This window comes from Archocentrus centrarchus, chromosome 7 (genome assembly GCF_007364275.1).
Source record: "Archocentrus centrarchus isolate MPI-CPG fArcCen1 chromosome 7, fArcCen1, whole genome shotgun sequence".
NCBI classification, from domain to species: domain Eukaryota; kingdom Metazoa; phylum Chordata; class Actinopteri; order Cichliformes; family Cichlidae; genus Archocentrus; species Archocentrus centrarchus.
The window spans coordinates 19,679,302-19,699,841 of NC_044352.1; the positions used below are offsets into that span (position 1 = coordinate 19,679,302).

The following is a 20,540-nucleotide window of genomic DNA, read 5'->3' on the forward strand; positions in this document are numbered from 1 at the left end:
CGTGAAATGCACAGCTGTCGTTTTTAGTACCCACAATTAAATACCAGTAGGAGACATCCACTGGATTAGCTACCATACACTTACAGAAAGAGTAATTTATGAGCATTTCAGCTTTAAATCAGCTGTAGCAGAGTCAAAGGTAATATTTTATTCTCTTTTTAACCAACCGGTTCTTTGATCAGACATTTCTCATAAGTTCTATCATGTAAAATTTACCAGCTATTGCATCAAACTGCTGGATTCTTTTTGTTTTGTTGGTAAAATGAGTTAGTATGCATGCCTTTCTGAAATCTAAGTGTCCACTGCCCCCTGCAGGTTTAGATGGTTAATGAAACTATCCCGTCATGTTCATACATATCTTTATTTTATTTTTTGTTTGTTTTTTTAAGATCACACACTGTCTGTGGGGGAAAAAAGTCCCCACGTTATTGGAAATAGGTTTAGTATCACTGCTGAGTAAAAGGGTGATTTGTTAAATAGATGGAAGTGTGTACTGTAAATGTCCTTAATTAAACCCACATTTTAAATAAAATTGTTGTTATTAGCTTTGCGAAAACAGATCACATACACACAAATGCTGACAATACTTTACAAAATATGTATTTCATAACGCTCACATCGAGTGGTCATTTCTGTGTGTCACCAGGGGGCATGATTTAGTAAAGAAACCAGAGGTTGGCGTCCCACACAAACAACGCAGGTTACACCAACCACACGGTTTGTTGCACTCTTACTTCACGCTTTTAATCTGGAACCAAAATGCATATTCGATCATGATGAGATTACAAGAAAGCACCGTTCACATTTAAAGGCAAGCATTTCTTTTAGTCAAATTATTTCTTCCACCTATATGAAGTTAAAATAACTTTAAATTGTGGGGAAATATATAATTTTATGTTGAGCAAATTTTAAAACAGCCTTTTAACCGGCTGGTTGAAATATTACCTAACTTACTGCATTACTAAAGCTTTGTAGAAAGAAAGAAGATGGAGCCAACATGGCTTTTTCAGGGCGCTAGTTGCAGCTCCACCTCTCTCTCTCCCACCTCCACGGTTGATGAAAAACCCATGAAATAGGAGAAAAAGGGGTGTGTTGGAGCATGCGCAGGCAGGGCTATTTCTTCTTAGTTATCCCATTTTTTTCCCTTTTTTTAAGAGGAGGCGAGCGTTACGTCACGGACTCGTCCACAGTGCTGGGGCTTGAGAGGCTGACCATCCACTCATGCAGCCACAAGCACAGGGAGACGTTGGCGCTCAGTCGGAAAAAAAGGTTTTTACCATTTAATTTTTCTTTTTTAGTTTAACACGGAATGAGCTGAACGGAGCCGGAGGCTGCAGGGCTCATTCTATACAAGCGGACGATTTTGGTGGCATGGTGCGGTGAAACAGAGACCCCAGCAAGCACAGAAAGACAGAGGGCATCATGTTTGAATGCCGATAATCAATTAGAAATATACATGACTCTGCTGCTGCATTGCCTATAGCCTCATCGGGCTGTAGCAAATCTCCCTTTATTGCAGAAACCTGTCTGAAGCGGACAGCGTGCCGGACCGAGGGTGCAACTGAAAGGACAATCGCACCCGGACCATTGAGAGGGTTCGGATGAGGTGGCTGCTTGGGCTGCTTGGTTTTAGAAATCCAGCCAACTTTTCATCTATCCCTTTCTAACCAGCAGTGCCATCGGGCATTGCTCTGGAGATGGCGATGAGGTTGCTTTACTTGGGATTTATACTCTGCTTGGAGATCACATCTCCTAACGGTGCGACCGTAGGTAAGAAGCCTGTTGTGTTAATCTTGCATTGTGATACTCGAGAAAAGCATGAGCACTTTCCCCTGCAAAGCATCTGCGCACAGGCCTGCGTTCACCAGAGTTGGAGCCCAACGCCGCGAATAGGTTGCCCTGATGATAACAGTGTGCCACGGCGGGCTCCTCAGAGGAAGAGATGATCTGGAAAGCCTGTAAATCAGAGAAAGTAGCGCACAGATAAGCGGTGTGCTGGTTGTTTTGGCCTAAAATCTGTCTGCGTTTTTTAGCGGAGCCCCTGTCTGAGCAGACAGAATGGGCCTCCCTGTAAGGATAGCAGACAGTCAGGTTAGTCACTGTTTGAATATAAAGCAGGTAAAAGGCTGTCACAACACTTCCATGAACGACCCCATTTACTGAAGACGGAATTTCTCATTGGCTTGTGTAAAAAAAAAAAAAAACGCCTAAATCCACTTTCCACTTAAAAAGAGAATTAAAAAAAAATATTCCACCTTACGGCTGCCATTCAAACCCAGTCTGCTGCTTCTCTATTCACAAAATCGGAGCAGCGCGCTTTAACTTTGACATCGTTCAGATCAGTTTACATGTTTATTTTCAGCCACTTGCGGCAAACGCAACAACAGTTGTGTCTGCTTGCTTAATGGCGCGGCTTGCCCCGACGTGTAGCGTTTGTAGATGCCTGGAAATCACAGTATTTGTGACAGCCAGGTACTGTGTGATAGTGAAATGAATAAACGTGCATTTATCCTCTTACGTCTCAGGAGCTCCCTAATACTCCCCAATCCCTGATGGCAATAATGAGCTATCAAATGCACCATTGCTCTTGTGACAACCCATGGCAGACCTGTTGAGCTCACAACTTGCTTTTATTTTTCCCTTTCTTAAGTATGTGGAAGGGAACAGAAATATACAAAAACGCCACATTTATTTAGGTTTTTTTTTTTCATATAAAATAAGTCATTCCCAGATGGTTCCACATCTAGCTCTGGACTGTTAATGTCCTCAGCCTAAGCTTACTTAAGTGCCCAAGAGTGAGGTAACACATTAACATCTGTTAATACTACAGAGGTCAACTCATTGTTTGGAGTTCTTATATAAGTTTCATCAGATTTTGATGGAGGCTGTCCAGAGGGAAAGGCATAGCTGAGGTTACAGGAGTAGGCAAGCTCCTCTCCCCTCCTCCATCACCATGTAACATCTGGACACAGGGAGGAGACCATTAATCCAACTTAAATGTGACTTGGGGGGGTGGTGGGGTTGGAAGAGCTGGGAGGGAGGGAGGGTGTAACAAAAATAAATAAATAAATAAAACCTTCACCAAGAATCAATTAGCAATTTTTTTTTTTTGATAGTCTGAAGTTGACACACAAGTTACATCACAGGGAATCAGGGATGGAAGCCATGGGCTGTATGTGTGTTATGTCATTATTAACAGTTGATTTAGCAGTGTCCCATTGGAGCAGTGCAGGGCCGGGGGGGGGGGGCTGAGTAGAGATAAGCCCTAAGGCTAGCCTTTCAATTCTTTTTCTTATAGTGAGTGGAAAAATGAACAATCATCTGGACAGATCCCTTTCTTATTGATCTTCTAATGAATCCATGAGTATGTTGGAGAATATGAGGAAACACAGGCTGAATTTGAATTGATGCTTATTCCAACTGTGTGATACCTATAGCTGTAACAAGCTGGCATGAAGAGAACAAAACAAAAGGCAGGCAAACAAACAAACAAAAACATTCCTCACAAAATTCAGACAGCCCAAACTGACATATCCAAATGGCTTGTTTGGCCCATGTTTTCAGTTTGCAGTGACAGTCAGAGGAAAAAAGCTGCAAAGTCCAACATTTGAGAAGATGGAAAATCAAATACTTTGTGTTTTGTGTGAAAAGTAATCAGCTGACAAGTGAGAAGAAAAAAAGTTGAAGTTCCAGCTTTTTCATTGATGATTTTCTTTATAGTATATGATGATAGTTCAACTGAACTGTTTATCATTGTTTTTGTTTTTTCAACCTGAAGTTGCCAGAGAAATAACTTTAGGGATTTTTCACAATTTTCTGACCTTTTAATAGTCTAAGTGATTAATCAGGAATATATGTGGGGAAACCCAATAGATTAAATAGCTGTTGCTTAATTGGTGTAGAATTGGCTAATCATTTCAGCTCCAATTGACATTACAGCAAATGTGATGTGGAATTAGACAGGTTATTACTTCAACATCTGATTCCTTTCTAGTTTTTTTTTTTTTTTTTTTTTTCCGGGCGGGGGGGTGGGTGGGTGGGTGGGGGGGTAAAATGTCATATTTCATGCTGCTAATTGTTACATAAAACCTTAGATATTTGAACATAATTACAAAGTATTCTTTCCAGCAACACTCCTGTGAGGCAGAAGATATTGTGAAATGTCTAAATGTGGATCAGAGGCGGAAGAGGCTGAATTCCTGAGAAGTCTACAGTGAGTTTGCCTGACCCCTCTTAATGGGACCTTTTCCTCTGAGCTGTCACTGGAAACATCTGCTGGAAAAATTCAGCACCCTTCATACAAATTCAACAGATAATAGAACTTGGATTGCGCTCTTCAGCTCTTTCAAGTGGAGGTCACTGGGGAGTAGTTATTGTAACTCTGTACACTTAAGGATGACTGTTGACTGCAAACTGATCTGCTAGCAGAGATAATCCTTAAAATGAGTTTCTGCCATTTAGAGTCTTGTCACAAAGAACCATAGAGGATTAAAATTAGGAGTGAAATAAAGACCGCTGTCCAGATTGTATACATTCTTTAGCTTCTTTGTGAAATTTAATGTTAAGCTTATGTGCAGGAGGTTTTGCGTTTTTTTGTCTTCTGGATTGAGCTAAGATACTTGTGAAATGATGACAGCAGACGGTGGTGTTCCCGACAGTAGTCAGTGTAAAGATCTCCCCTTTTTATCCCTCCACTTCCTGCACTGCATTGCAATCAACTGTGACTGGAAGGTAAAAACGAGATTAACACAACTGTCTTCACTGTTGTTGCCCACATATTGAAGGCGTGAGACCGCAGTGTTTGTTGACTGTGAATAGCAGGGGTGTGCTGTAATTGGTGTTTTCTGCAAGTTACATCACTGTTTATCCTGTTTGGCTTCTAAGACCACAAAAAAGACCGGACTGGCTTATTTTAACAGAATAGGAAGTGTGGGTTTGTGTTAATTAGGATCTGTAAGATTCACTGGGTTTTTGCAGACGATTAAATCAGGCACTGTGTTTTATTTGCTTTCTGTTCCTGTCCAATGTTACTGTGATAACTCTTAGAAATTTTAGATTTTTTTTAAAACATCCAGAGCATGAGCGAAACTGCAAAAGATTAGAACTTTTGTCTTACACCTTGTTTTGGAGACTTCCGGTTTCTGTGTTGGTTTCGTTGGCTTTACCAGCTGACTGACATGTACACTAAGACGTTGGCGGCGTTGCTGTCTTTGCGCTTGACTGGAGAATCGATTGATCGCAGGGACACTTGGCTACTTTCACACATTGCCAGAGGAGAGGATCTGATACATGAAGATAAGTTTCCAATTTCATGGCTTTCTGCAATTTGTCAGACTTGTTTACTTTAGTGTCAGTGGTTGCTTCCACTGGATTGTGACAGTACATGTAGAAAACTTTCATGTATCTGTGTTGCGATGGCAAAGGCGTGTCTAGTATAGTGTAGTGTAGTGTTTTATACATTTGCCTAACAAACGAAAGATTCCCGGTTCGATCCCGGGAGGAGACACGAATCCCTTTGGAGTTGCGTCAGGAAGGGCATCCGGCGTAAAAATCTGCCAAATTAAACATGTGGAGCTACCTGCCGTGGCAACCCCTCGTGAATAAGGGAGTAGCTGAAAGTTTTTTTTTTTTTTTTTTGAGCTGTTAAAGTGAGAGATTTGGGGAAATATAATTTCTGGTAAGGTATCACTAAATTTTAACTGAAACCACTGATTAAATATGACCCACGCCCCCTTCACACCTGGGCACATGTGTTCACACACATGATCAATAGAGGGTCATAACCACCTCCAGGGGACTACGCCCACAGGGGTTTAAATACCTGGGTCTCTCCACCATTTGGTTGAGAACTGAAGAAGCCTTTCGGATGAGAGGTGAAACGTCTTCAAGAAACAAAAAGAAGTCCAGTCGCCTTTTTCAAGCTCCAGAGACTACTATGACCTGGATGACTGAGAATCTACACAGACATATCACTAAATTATATAACATAAAAATTTTGTCTGATACTATAGCTTTTATTTTGGTCACTATAATGTGCTGTGAAATACAAGCACTTGTCAAGACACTGGAGGCAAAACTAATTAGCAGTGGTCGGATTAAATTCTTATATAACTAGTTGTACTTTATTCAAAAACTACTATAAAGATTGAAAGCTAAGTGTAGTATTTGACTTTAACTGTTTGCAGTGATCCACAGCTCTTATGTCAAGGTAAAAGACTTAAAAGAAAGACTTAAAAGACTTGGTGCTGAGGTAACGGCTGTGTTTTGGGGTCTTGAGAACATTTGTGAAAAGTTAGGATTTCACAGTTCGCGTTGATGATTTCACTACCGAACAAAGAGGTCATCTGTTGAGATGTGAAGTGGGTGACAACTCATTTGTGTATTGTTTATGACTCATTCCTAGCATTTATTGAGCCAGTAACATCCCTCCCTCCTACCTCCTTTAGTGTGAGTCTAATGAGGGATTCATAGCAATCCAGTCACATTAAATCAAAGAAACAATCATCTTCCAACTGATGTCAGCCCTCTTGTTTGTGTCCGTAGTGAATTGGTTCCTTATTCCTACTTTTCCTGGTAGCTTCGGAGGATATAGGCAAGCTGCGATATACAAGCATCTGACTTGCAGTGAATGCCTCAATTTATGTGGTCCAGCCTTCATTTTGTGGCTCCCATATTCTGTTTTCATAACAGCTGAATCTGGGTTGACTTTTCCTCTGTGGCTTCACAGAGCTGTGTTATGCAGAGAGTACAGGGTGGGTTTAGAAGAGCTTTCGTTTGGCGGCACCGTGAGCCTATTTACATTTTCTTTATATCCATCAATCAAATTAACTCAATGCATGTCTTTTTTTTTTTTAACTGCACTGCATTTTACTGCACTGGCTTGTGAAAACCTGCAGAGCCTCATCAGGTTACTTTTGAGGTCAAAGCAGCAGTCTTTTGTTGTGCAGTGACACAACAACAAGGCTCTTTAGGCTACTAACTGACTCTCATGCATGTTCAACCCCTCTGAAATGCCTGTTGTGGTTTAGAACTTGAATGGCCTGTGGAAATAAGTTCATTGTGAGCTGCTTTAAGTGCTTCATTACAAAGCGAAGTTGTTGCTGAAAGAAGCTGTTTCAGTGGCCTGTGAAGGGCCTTAGGTTAGATGGTGTTCATTGCCCTTGTATTCTTCTATTCTAAACACATGGGACTGTACTGCGCTGTACTTTCCATCCTTACACTGAAAGTGCACTGACTTTGGTTAGGAAAACTACTGTCTTCCACCTGAATAATTAATAGAATACAAACATTCAGAATAATAACTTCTCTCTGCCCTCATTGTCTTCCCCGTGGCTTATGTTTGGTTTTAATTCTTACTCATAATGCAGGGATTCTTCCTCTGAAATCCTGCTAAACTGAGCACAGAAAAATCACTTTAAATTTGACCGTAAGGTTCTAATTACACTCTGTACTTGGGGTGTGGTTTTGGCTTCTATTTTTTTTTTTTCACTCCCTTAACTGCTCTGGAAGGTTTTAGTTCCACAATAAAGGCGCAGGAAGGGCAGAAGTGATGGGTGATGTGAAACAGCCCTGGTTTCATTCCCACTTTCTCATGTCACTGTCATGGCACCTAGTAACCCAACTGAGACCCAGAGTCCCATTTAATTTTCATTCAAGTCATTTCACGTTCCCATTTGTACTGTTATCTTTTAAAAGCATTTAATAGAGTTCATGCTCTATTGCTCAGCCCCCAAATAATCCACAAGGGCAGTGATTGGGTTGAATACGAGGATGTGCTCGGTTTTAGAGGCATGCTTGTTAAACAAAAGTAAATTTCATATATCAAGCGGTGTTTTTCTTTGTGCCTATATAGGACGGTCAATGTAGTGGTGCCACACACCACTACATGGACTGTTTTAACTATGGCAAGCTTCCAGTGCATAACAGCCAAACAGAACTTTTTAACCCCTTGCCACACTGTTGGATAAGGATTCTCCAGCAGTCCTTAAGCAAAGAGAAACAACTGCTTTTCTCTGGAATTTGAAATGAAAACGGTTAGGCTCCTTTAAAAATCTAGCTGTTCATCTGTAACTGATTGTCTTTTTGAGGCAAAGCTATACATATGAAACCAATTAGAAGGTGCTGGAATGTGCTGCAAGGATCTGGAGTTGATCTGTAGAGCACGGATGGCCATATTGAGTCAGACAGATTTTGGGGGGGGGGGGGGGGCAATTGGGTCAGTGTTGCGCCCCAGCTGGTGATAGTGTCTGGAGGCCTCCATCACTTGGCGGCTGAATTGGTGCCGCAGCACCATTTACTCATGACCGCATCCTGTTCCATCCGGCAAACTTCCTTTCAACCTTAAAGACAGACTTAAAGTTTTTGGCTCCCATCAAAACAAAGCAACAAGTAAATTTTCTCTTTTAAAAGAGTGGATGGCCTTAAAAGTATTCTTATAAGGCACTCAGGAGGGATGTTCCCACAAGAACCACGCTCTGTGTACATTCAGGCATTTGCTCATTCACTCATGTTTAATGCTTTCTTTTTTTCTCCTCTGCATGTTTTGGGGCAATTCAGTGTGTACTGTTTAGAGGGCGCAGAGCTCTAGCTGCCCTGCATAAGGAAACACAGTGTGTGCTCTGTACAAGTGACGGTATGCTTAAAGTCAAACCCAGTCAGCCAAATGGAGCCTGAGCCTGGGGAAGCAACTCAGTGATTTAGAGCGTTTTGTATATGTCAACGCAGCATTTGTTCAGTAAATCTTTTAGTGACAACACTGTGGATGATTTTGTCTTTGACAATCATGCTTAGTCCTTTATCTTCGCTCAGAGCACCAAGGAAGGCAGGCGCAGTTGAACTATTATCAATGAGAATATTGTGATTTAAAGAAATAAATGCTGTGTAAATGCTACTTTTATGGTATTTGCTCAGTGTGCAGTTAGGTTTTATTGCCAGAAGAAAACCCTTGAGTGTAGTTTTGGGTAAGTTAAATGGCATAGCACTTGACTTCACAATTATATCTTGATTTGACAAGATGACGTGGAAAGAAAAAGTCGAATTACAGTCTCTGATTTCTAATAATGCCACCAAGACCTTCATTTAGTGTCCTCACTTTTCTCCTTCACCTCCTAAGAGCTTTAAATTCATCGAAAAGAAACACTAACGCTGTTTCTGTTGGAATATTAAAGACACTTTCACAGCATACTGGCCTTCACTTCCAGCCTTACATTCACATGTAAGGCTTTTACTATATTTCTGTCTACTGAAAGATATTTTTAGTGAAATACAGCATCAGTGAAACAGAATTGAACTATAACAGAGGAGCAGACTCAGACTTTGGTTTCTGTGGAAGACAGCTGTGGATTTTTTTTTTTTTTTGATTTATTTATTTTTTTAACCTGCTTTAAATAACAGCCCAATAAATATTTTTGCACATGGTGTAATTTCTCTGCAGACGTGGAATCTTGTTTTTCATGTAGAGTTTCCAAAGTTGCTAAAATTGAGTAATGATTTGAAGCTCAAAGCTCTTGAGGGTTTCTAGTTAGGCTCTGAAAGTTACTTTTCTCATGTTTCTCTCTAATTAGATGAGTTTTTGCTTTAGCAGATACCCACAGGATTTTTTCTTTTTCTTTTTCTCAGGTTATCTTTAGTGTGGAAGGATGTGGTTGTCATACCTGATCTTTTTAAAAGTCATACGCAACACAAAGAGGAGTTTTCTTTTTTTCTTTCTAAAGTGGGATTTTTTCCCCCTCTTGTTTGGTGTTTGGAATATTTGATGATGTTGGTTTTTCTAGCATTTAGTCACAGCAGATTTATCAAGTTTCTATTCAGCTCTGCCAGGAAATACTTTAGTTGGAATGACATTATCAGGAGGGAACGCTGTTGGAGGCGAGCACGCTGTGCTTGAAAGTGGAGCATGTTCATTGATTCAATGGGATTGGTGTTTACTCTTGGGCCCATCCCAGAAGACTAAATAAAATAGGTAAAGTGAACCCAAATACTTTAACAGCCCGGTTTAATTTTGACCCACCCACCCACCCCAAAATATTGGCATAAGCTGCGGAAAAAAACAATGACTTTGAAGCTTGAAGTAACAGTTCACATCTCTGAGATATTTCAGTGGGCTTTGAAAAAGCACTGCTGAAGGGAAGGGCTCCCAGTCTTCCCCCTCCATCTCCAACCCCTCCTCAGCCACAAGCTCCAATTAGACTCAGAGGTTCTCCCCTCTGTGGTCATTTCATGCTGGTGTGTAAAGTGATAAAATTAGATCCCACAGTATTTTATTTCAAGTTTTATGTCAATTTGCAGGCAACAACTGGATCAGCTCAGCTGCATCGCACACGATCTGAGGGAGCACCTTTATTAGAAGAGGTTTCAGTGCTTTTATTCATCTCAGCTCAGAGCTCAACCAGTATGACTATTTTTGGGGTGTTGGTTGGTTAGGTCGTTTAAATGAAGACACATAAGCACAAGCTAATGTGTGTTTATCGCCATCCAGAATGTACCAGGGCATCGGTAAGCTGAAAGAAAGCAAAACTAACAGGCTGGCCTCAGGCCATGGCTAGCCTCTGTCTCTCATGGTCTCTGTCCATTATTATATAGCTCTCTTTCTCACTCTTATCTCAGGTTTTACATCCTATCTCAGCTTCATGACATTTAATAGACTCTGGAGAATGATGTCTCCGAGCTACATTTAAGCCTTATTCTCATGCATCACTTGAAAGTGTGTTTTAAGCTTTGCTCCAGTCTTTTTTTTTTTTTAAAGAAAAAGAGAGAACTGGGGCTATAGCTCTGCATTTAAAAATCTGGCACTCTCTCTTTATCTCCTTAAGTATCCAGGTGTTGCTCATGTAATGGGAATGGTGCAATTTGATCCCTGCAACCTTTTAGCTTCTTATTGTATCTACAAAAACATGGCATTCAGAAGTTTGACTTAAACATACACTTCACTGTCCTGTGGAGAAAAAAAAGCAAAAAGACCAAGGTCTAAACCCTTTAGTCTGACAGTCAAAAGGAACATGATTGCAATGATACACTAGCTTCATGCTCTCTTGTGATTTCAGTCACATCCCAGCCCTCTTGCGGTACACCCCTCCACCACTCACCCCAATCACCTCCCTGCCTGCCAAGTACATAGGGAGGCAAGTCATCCAGGGTGAGCGAGGGCTCAGTCACTGCAGAGAATCACAATGAGACCTTTGGTGCTGTCCTTCCCAGAGCATTGCTGCACAACAGTACAGTAACAGCAACCTTCTCCCTGAAATGGCCGTTTTGGTCTTTTTTTTTTTTTTTTTTTTTTTTTTCATTGTGCACGCGTTGTTTTTTTGGTTTGTTTGTTTTTTTTGACCACTCACATAAAAGAAAGCATTTCCTTTGTGCATTTCTGGCAACCTATTTTCATTCTTCTGTATGCTGAGAGAAACTGGAAAATAGAATTTCAGCTTTCTCAGTGTTAGCTTGTATTCAGTCTGGATTTTAATTTTGATATTTTCACCTATTATGTCACTAATAATAATGAAATTGTGCTTTTAATACACGAAGTGTAAATAAGCTGAATTACCAAAACTGAGCCCCCAGTGACATATGCGGGTCTGTTTGTCTGTTGCTAGTAGGGGTGTATCTAACAAGGAAGCTTTGGGTGCCCTGTTGGGCTCTGTTTGACCTGAGATTTTTTTTTCCTTTTTTTAAAGTTAAAACATGTCAGACTGCTGATGTGTCAGGAGCATTGCTGTGGTGCGGCTAGCCTGTGCGGTATGCCTCAACAATCTGTGCTGACTTGCTGCCCAGGACTACCGTGTTTGGCAGTCTCCCATGGGTCAAGCGGTGATTGAATGCACAGTTATGCCTTAGGCACGACACATGAAAGGGCCTGTATAGTGAGAACACCTTCAATAGTAATTTAAAAATAGTAGCATGCAGTTTCCCCTATTGCGGAAGAAGAGGGAGAAACAGCAACCAAAAATAGAACTACAGAACCACTATAGAACCACTATTGGTTGTAGAGTTTTTTGTGAATGGAGTCTTTTTTTTTTTTCTTTTTTTTTGTTAACACTAAAAGCACAGTTGTAACTTGGTTGACTTTTACATGTCGCTTTGCCCACTGTTAGAATCTATGTACCTTGAATTTGGAAATTTCCCATGTAGATTCCCATAAAGTTCATGCTGGTATTTCTGAGGTTACCAGGGTTAGAACTGCATTTCTTTTTAATTTTGTCATTTAAAAGCATTTCCGCTGTTGCTTTCTATGACCCATCAGCGTCTTTCCCTGCTTTTCGTTTTCAGCTCCCAAAACCGATGAGCAGCCCAAGACTTGCAGCTCTAAGCAGTTTGTATGTAAGGACCAGGTGACCTGTATCTCCAAAGGTTGGCGCTGTGATGGGGAGAAGGACTGTCCAGATGGCTCAGATGAATCTCCAGATATCTGTAAGTGTTCTACATGAACAGCTATCAAAACTGGGAAGTGCTGGTATTATTTTGCTTTGGCTCTTGAGATAATTTTCTTTAATCAAGATAATGAATCTTTTAAAAAAAAAAAAAAAAGGTCACTTTTTTTATAGCTCATGACATCACTGTATAATTGTTGCACATAATGCAAGACATCAAAATGACTACCCTGAAATAGCATTGAAGATACAACAGCGCCATGTTCAGACGATTTAATTTAGGACTGAATACGGAGACAGGTTTTTCCTTTTCTGTGAAGAATGCTGCTCGGCTGAATTATGGCTCTTCTTATGTGGCCATGTTTAGTCTGAATGTTCAGAGATGTGTCTGCTCTTGTCTGGACTCTGCGGCATCTGTCCCAAAGACTCTTGTCCCAACCACTCACATCTGTCAGCCTCTCCATCCATAAACTCTCCCTGGTAAAAGCCTTCCCTCTGTTTATATGCAGACACTAATGGTAATATTACTGTGCCACACCTTCCTTCTCTCATACCACAAACCTTCTCACCGTATACTGGCACGCAAAGGCAAGCCGGTGACTCGCAGCCTTAAGGGTACTTATATAATACAGTTGAGTAGTAAGGCACTACTATGAATACGATGCTGTGGTCTCCTACACATCAAAGTGTTGAAATGGAAAAAGCTAAAATTAGCCGGTATTCTCGTCTTCCTTTCCTGCAGAGCAGAAAGAATGAAAGAAAGAAGAAAAGAGAAGTCTTTTCTCATTCAGACTAAACAAAGTATGCTCTCATCTACTTCATCTGTCTCGAACCCATATTTAGAGATTCATGCACATTTTACAATGAGAATTTACTGCTGACAGCGTAACTCTTTCTTTATTAGTTCAGCTAAAGACTTAAAAAAATTTTTTTTAGAAGAGTTTTGCAAAAACAACACTTGGGTGGTCCACCTAATTCATTCTAGCAAAATGCAGTTATTCAATTTCTGCCCTTTTCTACTGTGCAATTGAACTGAGTGAGGTTTCTGTAGCTCTTATGTAATTTTGGTGACACAAACAATGGTGTGATTCATCTTCTGCAGGGAGAAATGGAGAGCAGGGTTTCACCAGAACATCAAGATATGTTCTGCTCGATTACCCACTTCCCATGGGCTTTGCTCTGTCTCTCGTTTCACCTTTGGTTAAAGGGCTTCTTCACTTGCGTTAGTTTTTTAAGCGTCCTTAATAAATATCTTTTAGTGCAGTAAATACAAGTTCTGTCTGTACAGCTCTATGTGTTTGCAGTCTAATAAGTAAATTAAAGGCCAGGTGCCTTTTAAGTATCACAAAGAAAGGCAGCCAGACTGTGATTTTTATCCAAAGTCGTTTAGTTGAGCCATCCATTAAATTTGAGTAGTGTTTAGAATGGAGGGTTGCAGATAAAACTACAGAGTGAATGGGGCCGGAGCCAGCAGAGATGATGTCAGGAGACTCTAAAGGAGTATGATTCTAAAGGTTATTTAAAATCCTCCTCTGACTCAGAGGAATGGAAAAGTCTATTTCTCTTTATTCCGGCTTTTCCATTCACAGGATGAAACCGTTTGCAGGTCATTGGTCTGGTTACTCCCCTACTGGAAAGCATCATCTGTGCAGCTGTAAACAAGGCAGCTCTCAACTGAGCTGTTATGGAAATAGTAGATATAAAAAAAAAAAAAAGGGGGGGGTGTTCAGTGATCCATCTGAAAGGGCTGAAATCTGCAGCAGCTTTGTGTTGATGCATTGTTTTTATCTTGAACTTTTGCGGTATCTTGTGTTCATCTGCTTCATTTTATCAGCTTCAAAGTTTACAAAAACAGTCTAGCTTTTACTTTCAAACTCGTGTTGATGACAGAGAATTACAAGAAGGCTCCCCGCTCTCTAGACTTCTGTTTCAACATGCCTCCAAACTACTGTCTAATTTTGTGTGTTAATGTTGACGTGAAATAGAGTGGTGCACACTACTGTAATTACGACATTATCTACAGTTTAACTTAATTACTATCTGCAGACTTGGTCTACAGAGAACACTTACAGGGATATCGCTTGGAAAAAAAAATCATTTCCTCCCAACGTTTTCCTTTTTTCTTTGCTTTCTATTCATCTGTTCCTTGGCTGTGGCTTCTGTCCTGGTAAGGGATTGCCCCGCAGTCTGGCCATCATTTAAATCAAACACGGTGACACTGCAGGCAGCACACGCAGCCAATATGAAGCTTGTTTCTCTTCTATATTTAAATGAACAGTTTTTGAAAAGTTCAAATAAGAATCTGCTTGGTTTATTCTGCTCATTCTTTTGCTTATGTCTTATCGTGAAAACGTTAACACCAGTCTAGCTGATGCACGTGTCATTTCATCTACTGAAAATGCCACCTGTTTTTGTTTACAGTGATCATGAATTCACTTACTGTCAGAGTGGGGGGTGGGTGGGGGGGTGGGGTGGCGGAGGGTTGTAAATGTGGGCCTTTGTCTGGCGTGGATCTTTGATCTGCACCTCAAGTATCCTTTCTGGAAGTAAGGGTACTCCTCAGTATCATACTGTCTGGAGGCCTAATTGCCTGTCGTTTCCAAGCCACTCATCTAGGCTGTAATTACGTTGAGAAGCTAAAGACAAGCTTCTCCCAGAGTAGCAGGATAGTAACACTGCATGAGGTGCTAGCTGTGACCGAGGTGGCAGCTGATACCGGTGGTGTGGGGTAGTTCATGTATGAATGTGTGTTTTTTTTGTTTTTTTTTTTTTACACATGGAACTACATGAGTTTTTTTCATAAATGGGTCGGTGTGCACCTCCCTCTCAAATAGCCACCACAAGGCTGCCTGTACAGACTCCTGTCTGTCAGTGTGACCCTGTTATCCACTCCCAAGGACTGCACTCCCAAGGTTCCCCCTCACTGCGTGGCTTCAGTTCAGTTCAGACAGGCTATTTCACCTCAATTACATACAGGCTTAGGTCTCAGGAAGTTGCTGACATGTGGCCTCGGGGCTGGAGTTTATACTCTGTGTGTCTCGACGACGGTGTTCCGTTTAGGACTGCTGCTTTTTAAATCCTCCTGTTGGTAGTTGTAGTACATTACCAGAGAACTGGCCCTATCTGGAGGAGATACAGTGGTCAGGGAGTGGTGTTTCGGTTATTATATCAATGCAGGTCTTTAAGTGCATAAATTAAGCAAACGGTGTCCTGGAATCCACATGGACCTGATGCAGTGGAGGATAAAGGGATGTGAATAAAAACTTGCTGTCATGCTGTGCTTATTAACCATCCAATTTACCTTTATGCTTGTTCACACTGTTCCACATGAACGTAACTCTCTTAGACTGCACAGGTTTATATAACTAATTAGTACTACACACAAAGTAAATCCTTCGAGACATTGTTACTGACCCTGTCACTGACATTCGCTACTATTCCTGGTGTGTAAGATAAGTGCAACATCAGCTTTTTGTCACTTTGTTTCTTTATTTCTTTTTTTAGTTTTGGAGAGCTGGAGATGGCATACCAATGAGGTCTTGACATTTTACAGCAATTTACTGGCCACCTAATCTTTTTTTTTTTTTATTATGCCTGACAGTCCTAGATCTCATTTTCAAGCCATCCTGGTTACAGCTTATATAAGATGCTGCTGTTAAAATCAAAAGTGCTGTGTAGTTACTATCATGTCACAACCCTCTTGGAGCACTTGTTTAAAAAAAAAAAAAACACTGACTCCTTCTGTCTCTATGTCAAGTCTGTATCCAATTATGATTCTTGCATGAACCACATTCACTGTGGTTGAGCCAGAGAATGGGAACAGATGTTTAAAGAAGTCTTGCATGTGAGTGCTTTCTCATTCATGAGAAGCACTTTCCGTGCAGGAATCCTTTCTAACATCAGAAAATTGGATGCAGCAATTGTCTGTGCGTAATTCTCTGTTGGGATTTTTTGTTTTTTTGTTTTTTGCTTCCGATTTTACATGAAAATGTTCACAGGACATCTGTAAAGAGAGGGTTGAATTGCATCTCAGTTGTGCAGATACACTTCCTTTCTTTCCTCATAGGGTATTAACTCCCATTCAGAGGGAGAAAATGAACTGATAATTCAAAGTAGTTAGCTCTTGAAAGTATCAAGATACTTCCTGTGCTCACATTATGAATTTGTCATTATACCTGTCCCCATTGGCTAGTAGATATGGGAAATACAGTGTATAGATCCAGTCAGACACACACGTTGATTTGTTTTCCATGTTGATGCTAGAAAGTAATTTTGAGAGGATATGCCTTGGAATGCACTTTCATAATGAAACTGAGGGGCCCTTGCCTGAAGAGGCTAAAGATATTTAATGAAACTGTGGCCAAATCCGGACCCTCAAAAGGAGACACTCACTGCTTTCCATGAAAAGTTTGTGTTAAGCTTATTATCATATTATTTCATGTCAGGTGTTTTCAACAGGACAGTTTACCCCAACACGCTGGAAACTCCTTCAAAAAAGTTTGATGCAATGGTGTAGTGCCACAATGCTATGGCACAGAGTACCTCCCAGCATATACTTTGTCTCTTAGCCATAAACACTCTAGTCCATGTCAGTGCATGCTGTGGCTCGGGGCTGAGCTAATAGGGAGGTCTGATAGGAAGATTGAGCTATCATCTCCATGCAGCTGCCTGAGGCGGTTGTAGGCCACACAACAAGGTTATCTGGCCATCTCTTGCCCTTGTCCCCTCTCTGGATGCTCGCCAAGCCTCGTTCCTTGCTTTACCCAGTCTGTCATGCATCAGCAGCCTCTCCAGGACAACCATGTTGAGGCGACTGCTGTCATGGTGGGATGGGATGGAGGCATGGAGTCATGGGAAGAAGGAGCTATTCCTACAGAAAAAGCCTTTGTATAGTAGAAAATGAGCAGATTAGCATTTAGGCTGAGAAGGAAAATGGAAATGGCTTTTTAAGGCTCTGATCCTCTTTCTGTTGAAACGGCCTTTTACAGTAACGTTTGGGGGTTGGGAGGCGATCCTTTCATAGCCTGTAATCAGTCATGTAGCTGTAGTCACAGGGGGCACTAGGCAGGGGCAAGAGGGTCTGTAGTGGCAGTGGATGTCACACTGCTTCCACAGAGGAAGGAGAAAAGCCCTGTAAATCCCTCTGGTCTGTAGCCCTGAGCCCTCCTCAGCTTCACCAGCCTATCAAAAGACCACGAACGCAGGGCTTTCTCACGCCACGCAGGCACCACTTCCCTTTCTCTGCTGTCTCTGCCACACCCTGTCTCCTTCCCTGCATCTTTCTCTTTGTCCTGTGTCTGTTTGCCTTCCTCTCTAGCAGGTGGATGAAGTAGAGTCATCTCTCTTCCCTATTCCTTATGGTCCCTACCCTGTCGTTTTGCTTGTGGAGATGACTATTTGTATGTCACTTACTTTTGGTAATTTTTGGTGACAGTTTTTATGTAGTAATGGTCTGAGTGAAACAAATCTGTCAATTATGGCAACATATCTGGTAAACAAGGAGGTACACAGATGTGATAGATTTGCATTGCTGTTCCACTGAAAGATTTCAGACTGAAGTAATAGAACTTAACCTTTAAAGATGACATTATTATTATTATTATTATTATTATTATTATTATTATTATTAGGCAGTGCGGTGGTTAGCACTGTTGCCTCACAGCAAGAAGGTCCTGGATTCAAATCCACCATTTGGCCGGGCCTTTCTGTGTTCTGTTTGCGTGTTCTCCCTGTGTCTGCGTGGGTTCTCTCTGGGTACTCCCACAGTCCAAACACATCCACTTAGTGGGGTTAGGTTAATTGGTGTGAATGTGAGTGTGAATGGTTGCTTGTCTCACTGTGTTAGCCCTGCGGCAGGCTGGCGACCTGTCCAGGGTGTACCTTCCTCTCGCCTTATAGGCTCCAGTGTCCAACATAGTGACACTGAAGTGTGTATTGGAACCCATTGCAGAAAAGTGCTGTTTTTACTAAATATGTTTTGATACTTAATTACATTTTACAGTTGCTAAGCTTTATGCAGCCATCTTTAAACCTATATGTGTGGTATTCAAACACTGAGTTTTGGGTCAGTTGCACAAAATTCTTCAGAATCTTGATTGTATCATACTGTCAATGGCAGAGAGATTAGATACACAAAATCACACAATATAATTCAGTTGTGGCATTGTATTTGTTTTGTTACCAGTAAAGATGTGTTAATCACATTCATATTGTAGGATTATTGTAAGGGGAAGACTCTCTTCAATAGGGTTTGCCATAACCATATGCTTTTTTTTTTTTTTTTTTATGCTGCTGCAAAGTGTGACTCCAGAGTGGGGATATTCCTTCTGTGGGCAAGCCTGCCTGTCTCCCTACACAACATATTAATTTGATCTGACAGCAGACTTTATGGGAGTCAGTCAGGGGCTGCTATGTAACCCAAAGAGAAGGAAGAAACGCGGGCTTTTATGCTCAGAACAAAAGATCGACAGGGGCTCTAAATTTAAGGTAATTGCATAACTACAGGGACTGAGGATGGGGGATGGTTGGATCTAAAGCCTGAGGTGTAGGAGGAAAGCGTACATTAGAAAAGACTGGTGTCCATCAGTAAAACCATAATGGAACCCACCACATGCGAGAGAGAGCTGCAGCTCTTTTTGAAGGTGACACTGAAGTGATGCATTACCTAAAAGTCTGCACTGTGCTCAGGGGAAAAGTGTAATATTGTCATTGCACAAAGGCATATGTGACTCATAGTTTGTTTTAATCACGATGAATCCCAGAGATGACTTTTCATCTGTGATACATAAAGACTGAGAGAGGTCAGTTAACAATTAAGGTCCCATAGGACACAGCGAGGTAGTGCTTATGTCACTATTAAATTATCACATTGTTTAGTGCAGTATTGTAATAGTACTCATTCTGCCCTCTAATAGGTGTGAGAGTTGTAATTTTCCCCTCTTTTTTTGTCTGCTCTCTACCATGCTGGAAGATTATATTCCTCACCTGCAGTGGCTTGACTTCAAACCTGACAAGCTGCATCAAGAATCTGTGAAGTGAAGTGACTTAGTAATAATAATGTTAATTTATAATGCCAATACTAAGTAAAAATTTCACTAAAAGTAACATGAACGTCAGCTGTAGTGTGATAGAACTTAAATTCTGGTCTCATAGAAATAGCAATGACATACATGTATTTCTTTCTGAGAGCTGAGAGTAAGTTTTTCTGGGTTAGGTGTGTTAACAAAAGCATAAAAGACTTAATCCAGCCAAATAAGTTGTAGGTTATATTCAGTTTTGAAAAAAAAAAAAAAAGTCAAGATTGACCTCATCAGTAAGCAAACAGATCACACAACTGTCCCTTGCTATGAGCTGCGCAGTGATAGAAACTGACGGAAAGTTGTCAAAGATCACACTTTGTGATCGGCATAATAGTGAAAATTGCTGCTGTGGAGAGTGGCAAATAAATTATGATGTGAGATACCTTGCATTTGACCCTGGGGTCAAGAGAGAGACAGAATATCGGCCAAAAATTCAGAAAGAACACATAATATAAAAGTTATAAATTGATTTGCATGTCATTAAGTGAAATAAGTATTTGATCCCCTACAACCCAGCCAGCTTAATAATCTGATGGCAGTTGGGACTACAGTCACCAAGAACACCATTGGTAACAGACTATGCCGTAATGGATTGACATCTTGCAGCATCTACAAATTTGCCAGTGAACATGTACATGGTTCAGAGAAGGGAGAAAATGCTGTGGACAGAAGAAATCATAATCAAGCTCTTTGCCTTCAACATGACCGGCCGAGCTTAGGGGAAGACAATTGCTGAGTATATCCCAAAGAGCACCATCCCCACAGTCAAGCATGGAAGTGGAAACATTATGCTTTGGGGCTGTTTATCTGCTAAGGGTACAGGACGACTTCACCACAATGAAGGGCTAATGGACGGGGCCATGTGCCACAAAAGCTTGCACAGGAACATCCTTCTTTCTGCCAAAACTGAAGATGGGTCTTGGATGGGTCTTCCAGCATGACAGTGACCAAAAACATAATGCCAAGGCAGCAAAGGAGCGGCTAAAGAAGCAGCATGTTGAGATCATGGCGTGCCCTAGCCGGTCCCCAGACCTCAATCCTGTAGAAAATCTGTGGAGGGAGCTGAAGCTTCGAGTTGCCAAGCGAGAGCCAAGAAACC

The 20,540-nt window shown here is 41.1% G+C and overlaps 1 protein-coding gene across 1 annotated transcript in view; it reads left to right on the forward strand.

The window, feature by feature from the left end:
• The first annotated feature begins 1,697 nt into the window (after window positions 1-1,697).
• Window positions 1,698-20,540, forward strand: part of LOC115782719 (low-density lipoprotein receptor-related protein 1-like) — an 82,565-nt gene continuing 63,722 nt past the window's right edge. Inside the window, exons 1-2 of the mRNA XM_030733084.1 lie at window positions 1,698-1,770; window positions 12,262-12,402. Coding sequence (XP_030588944.1) covers window positions 1,698-1,770; window positions 12,262-12,402 — 214 coding nt within the window. The remainder of the gene's footprint in view (window positions 1,771-12,261; window positions 12,403-20,540) is intronic.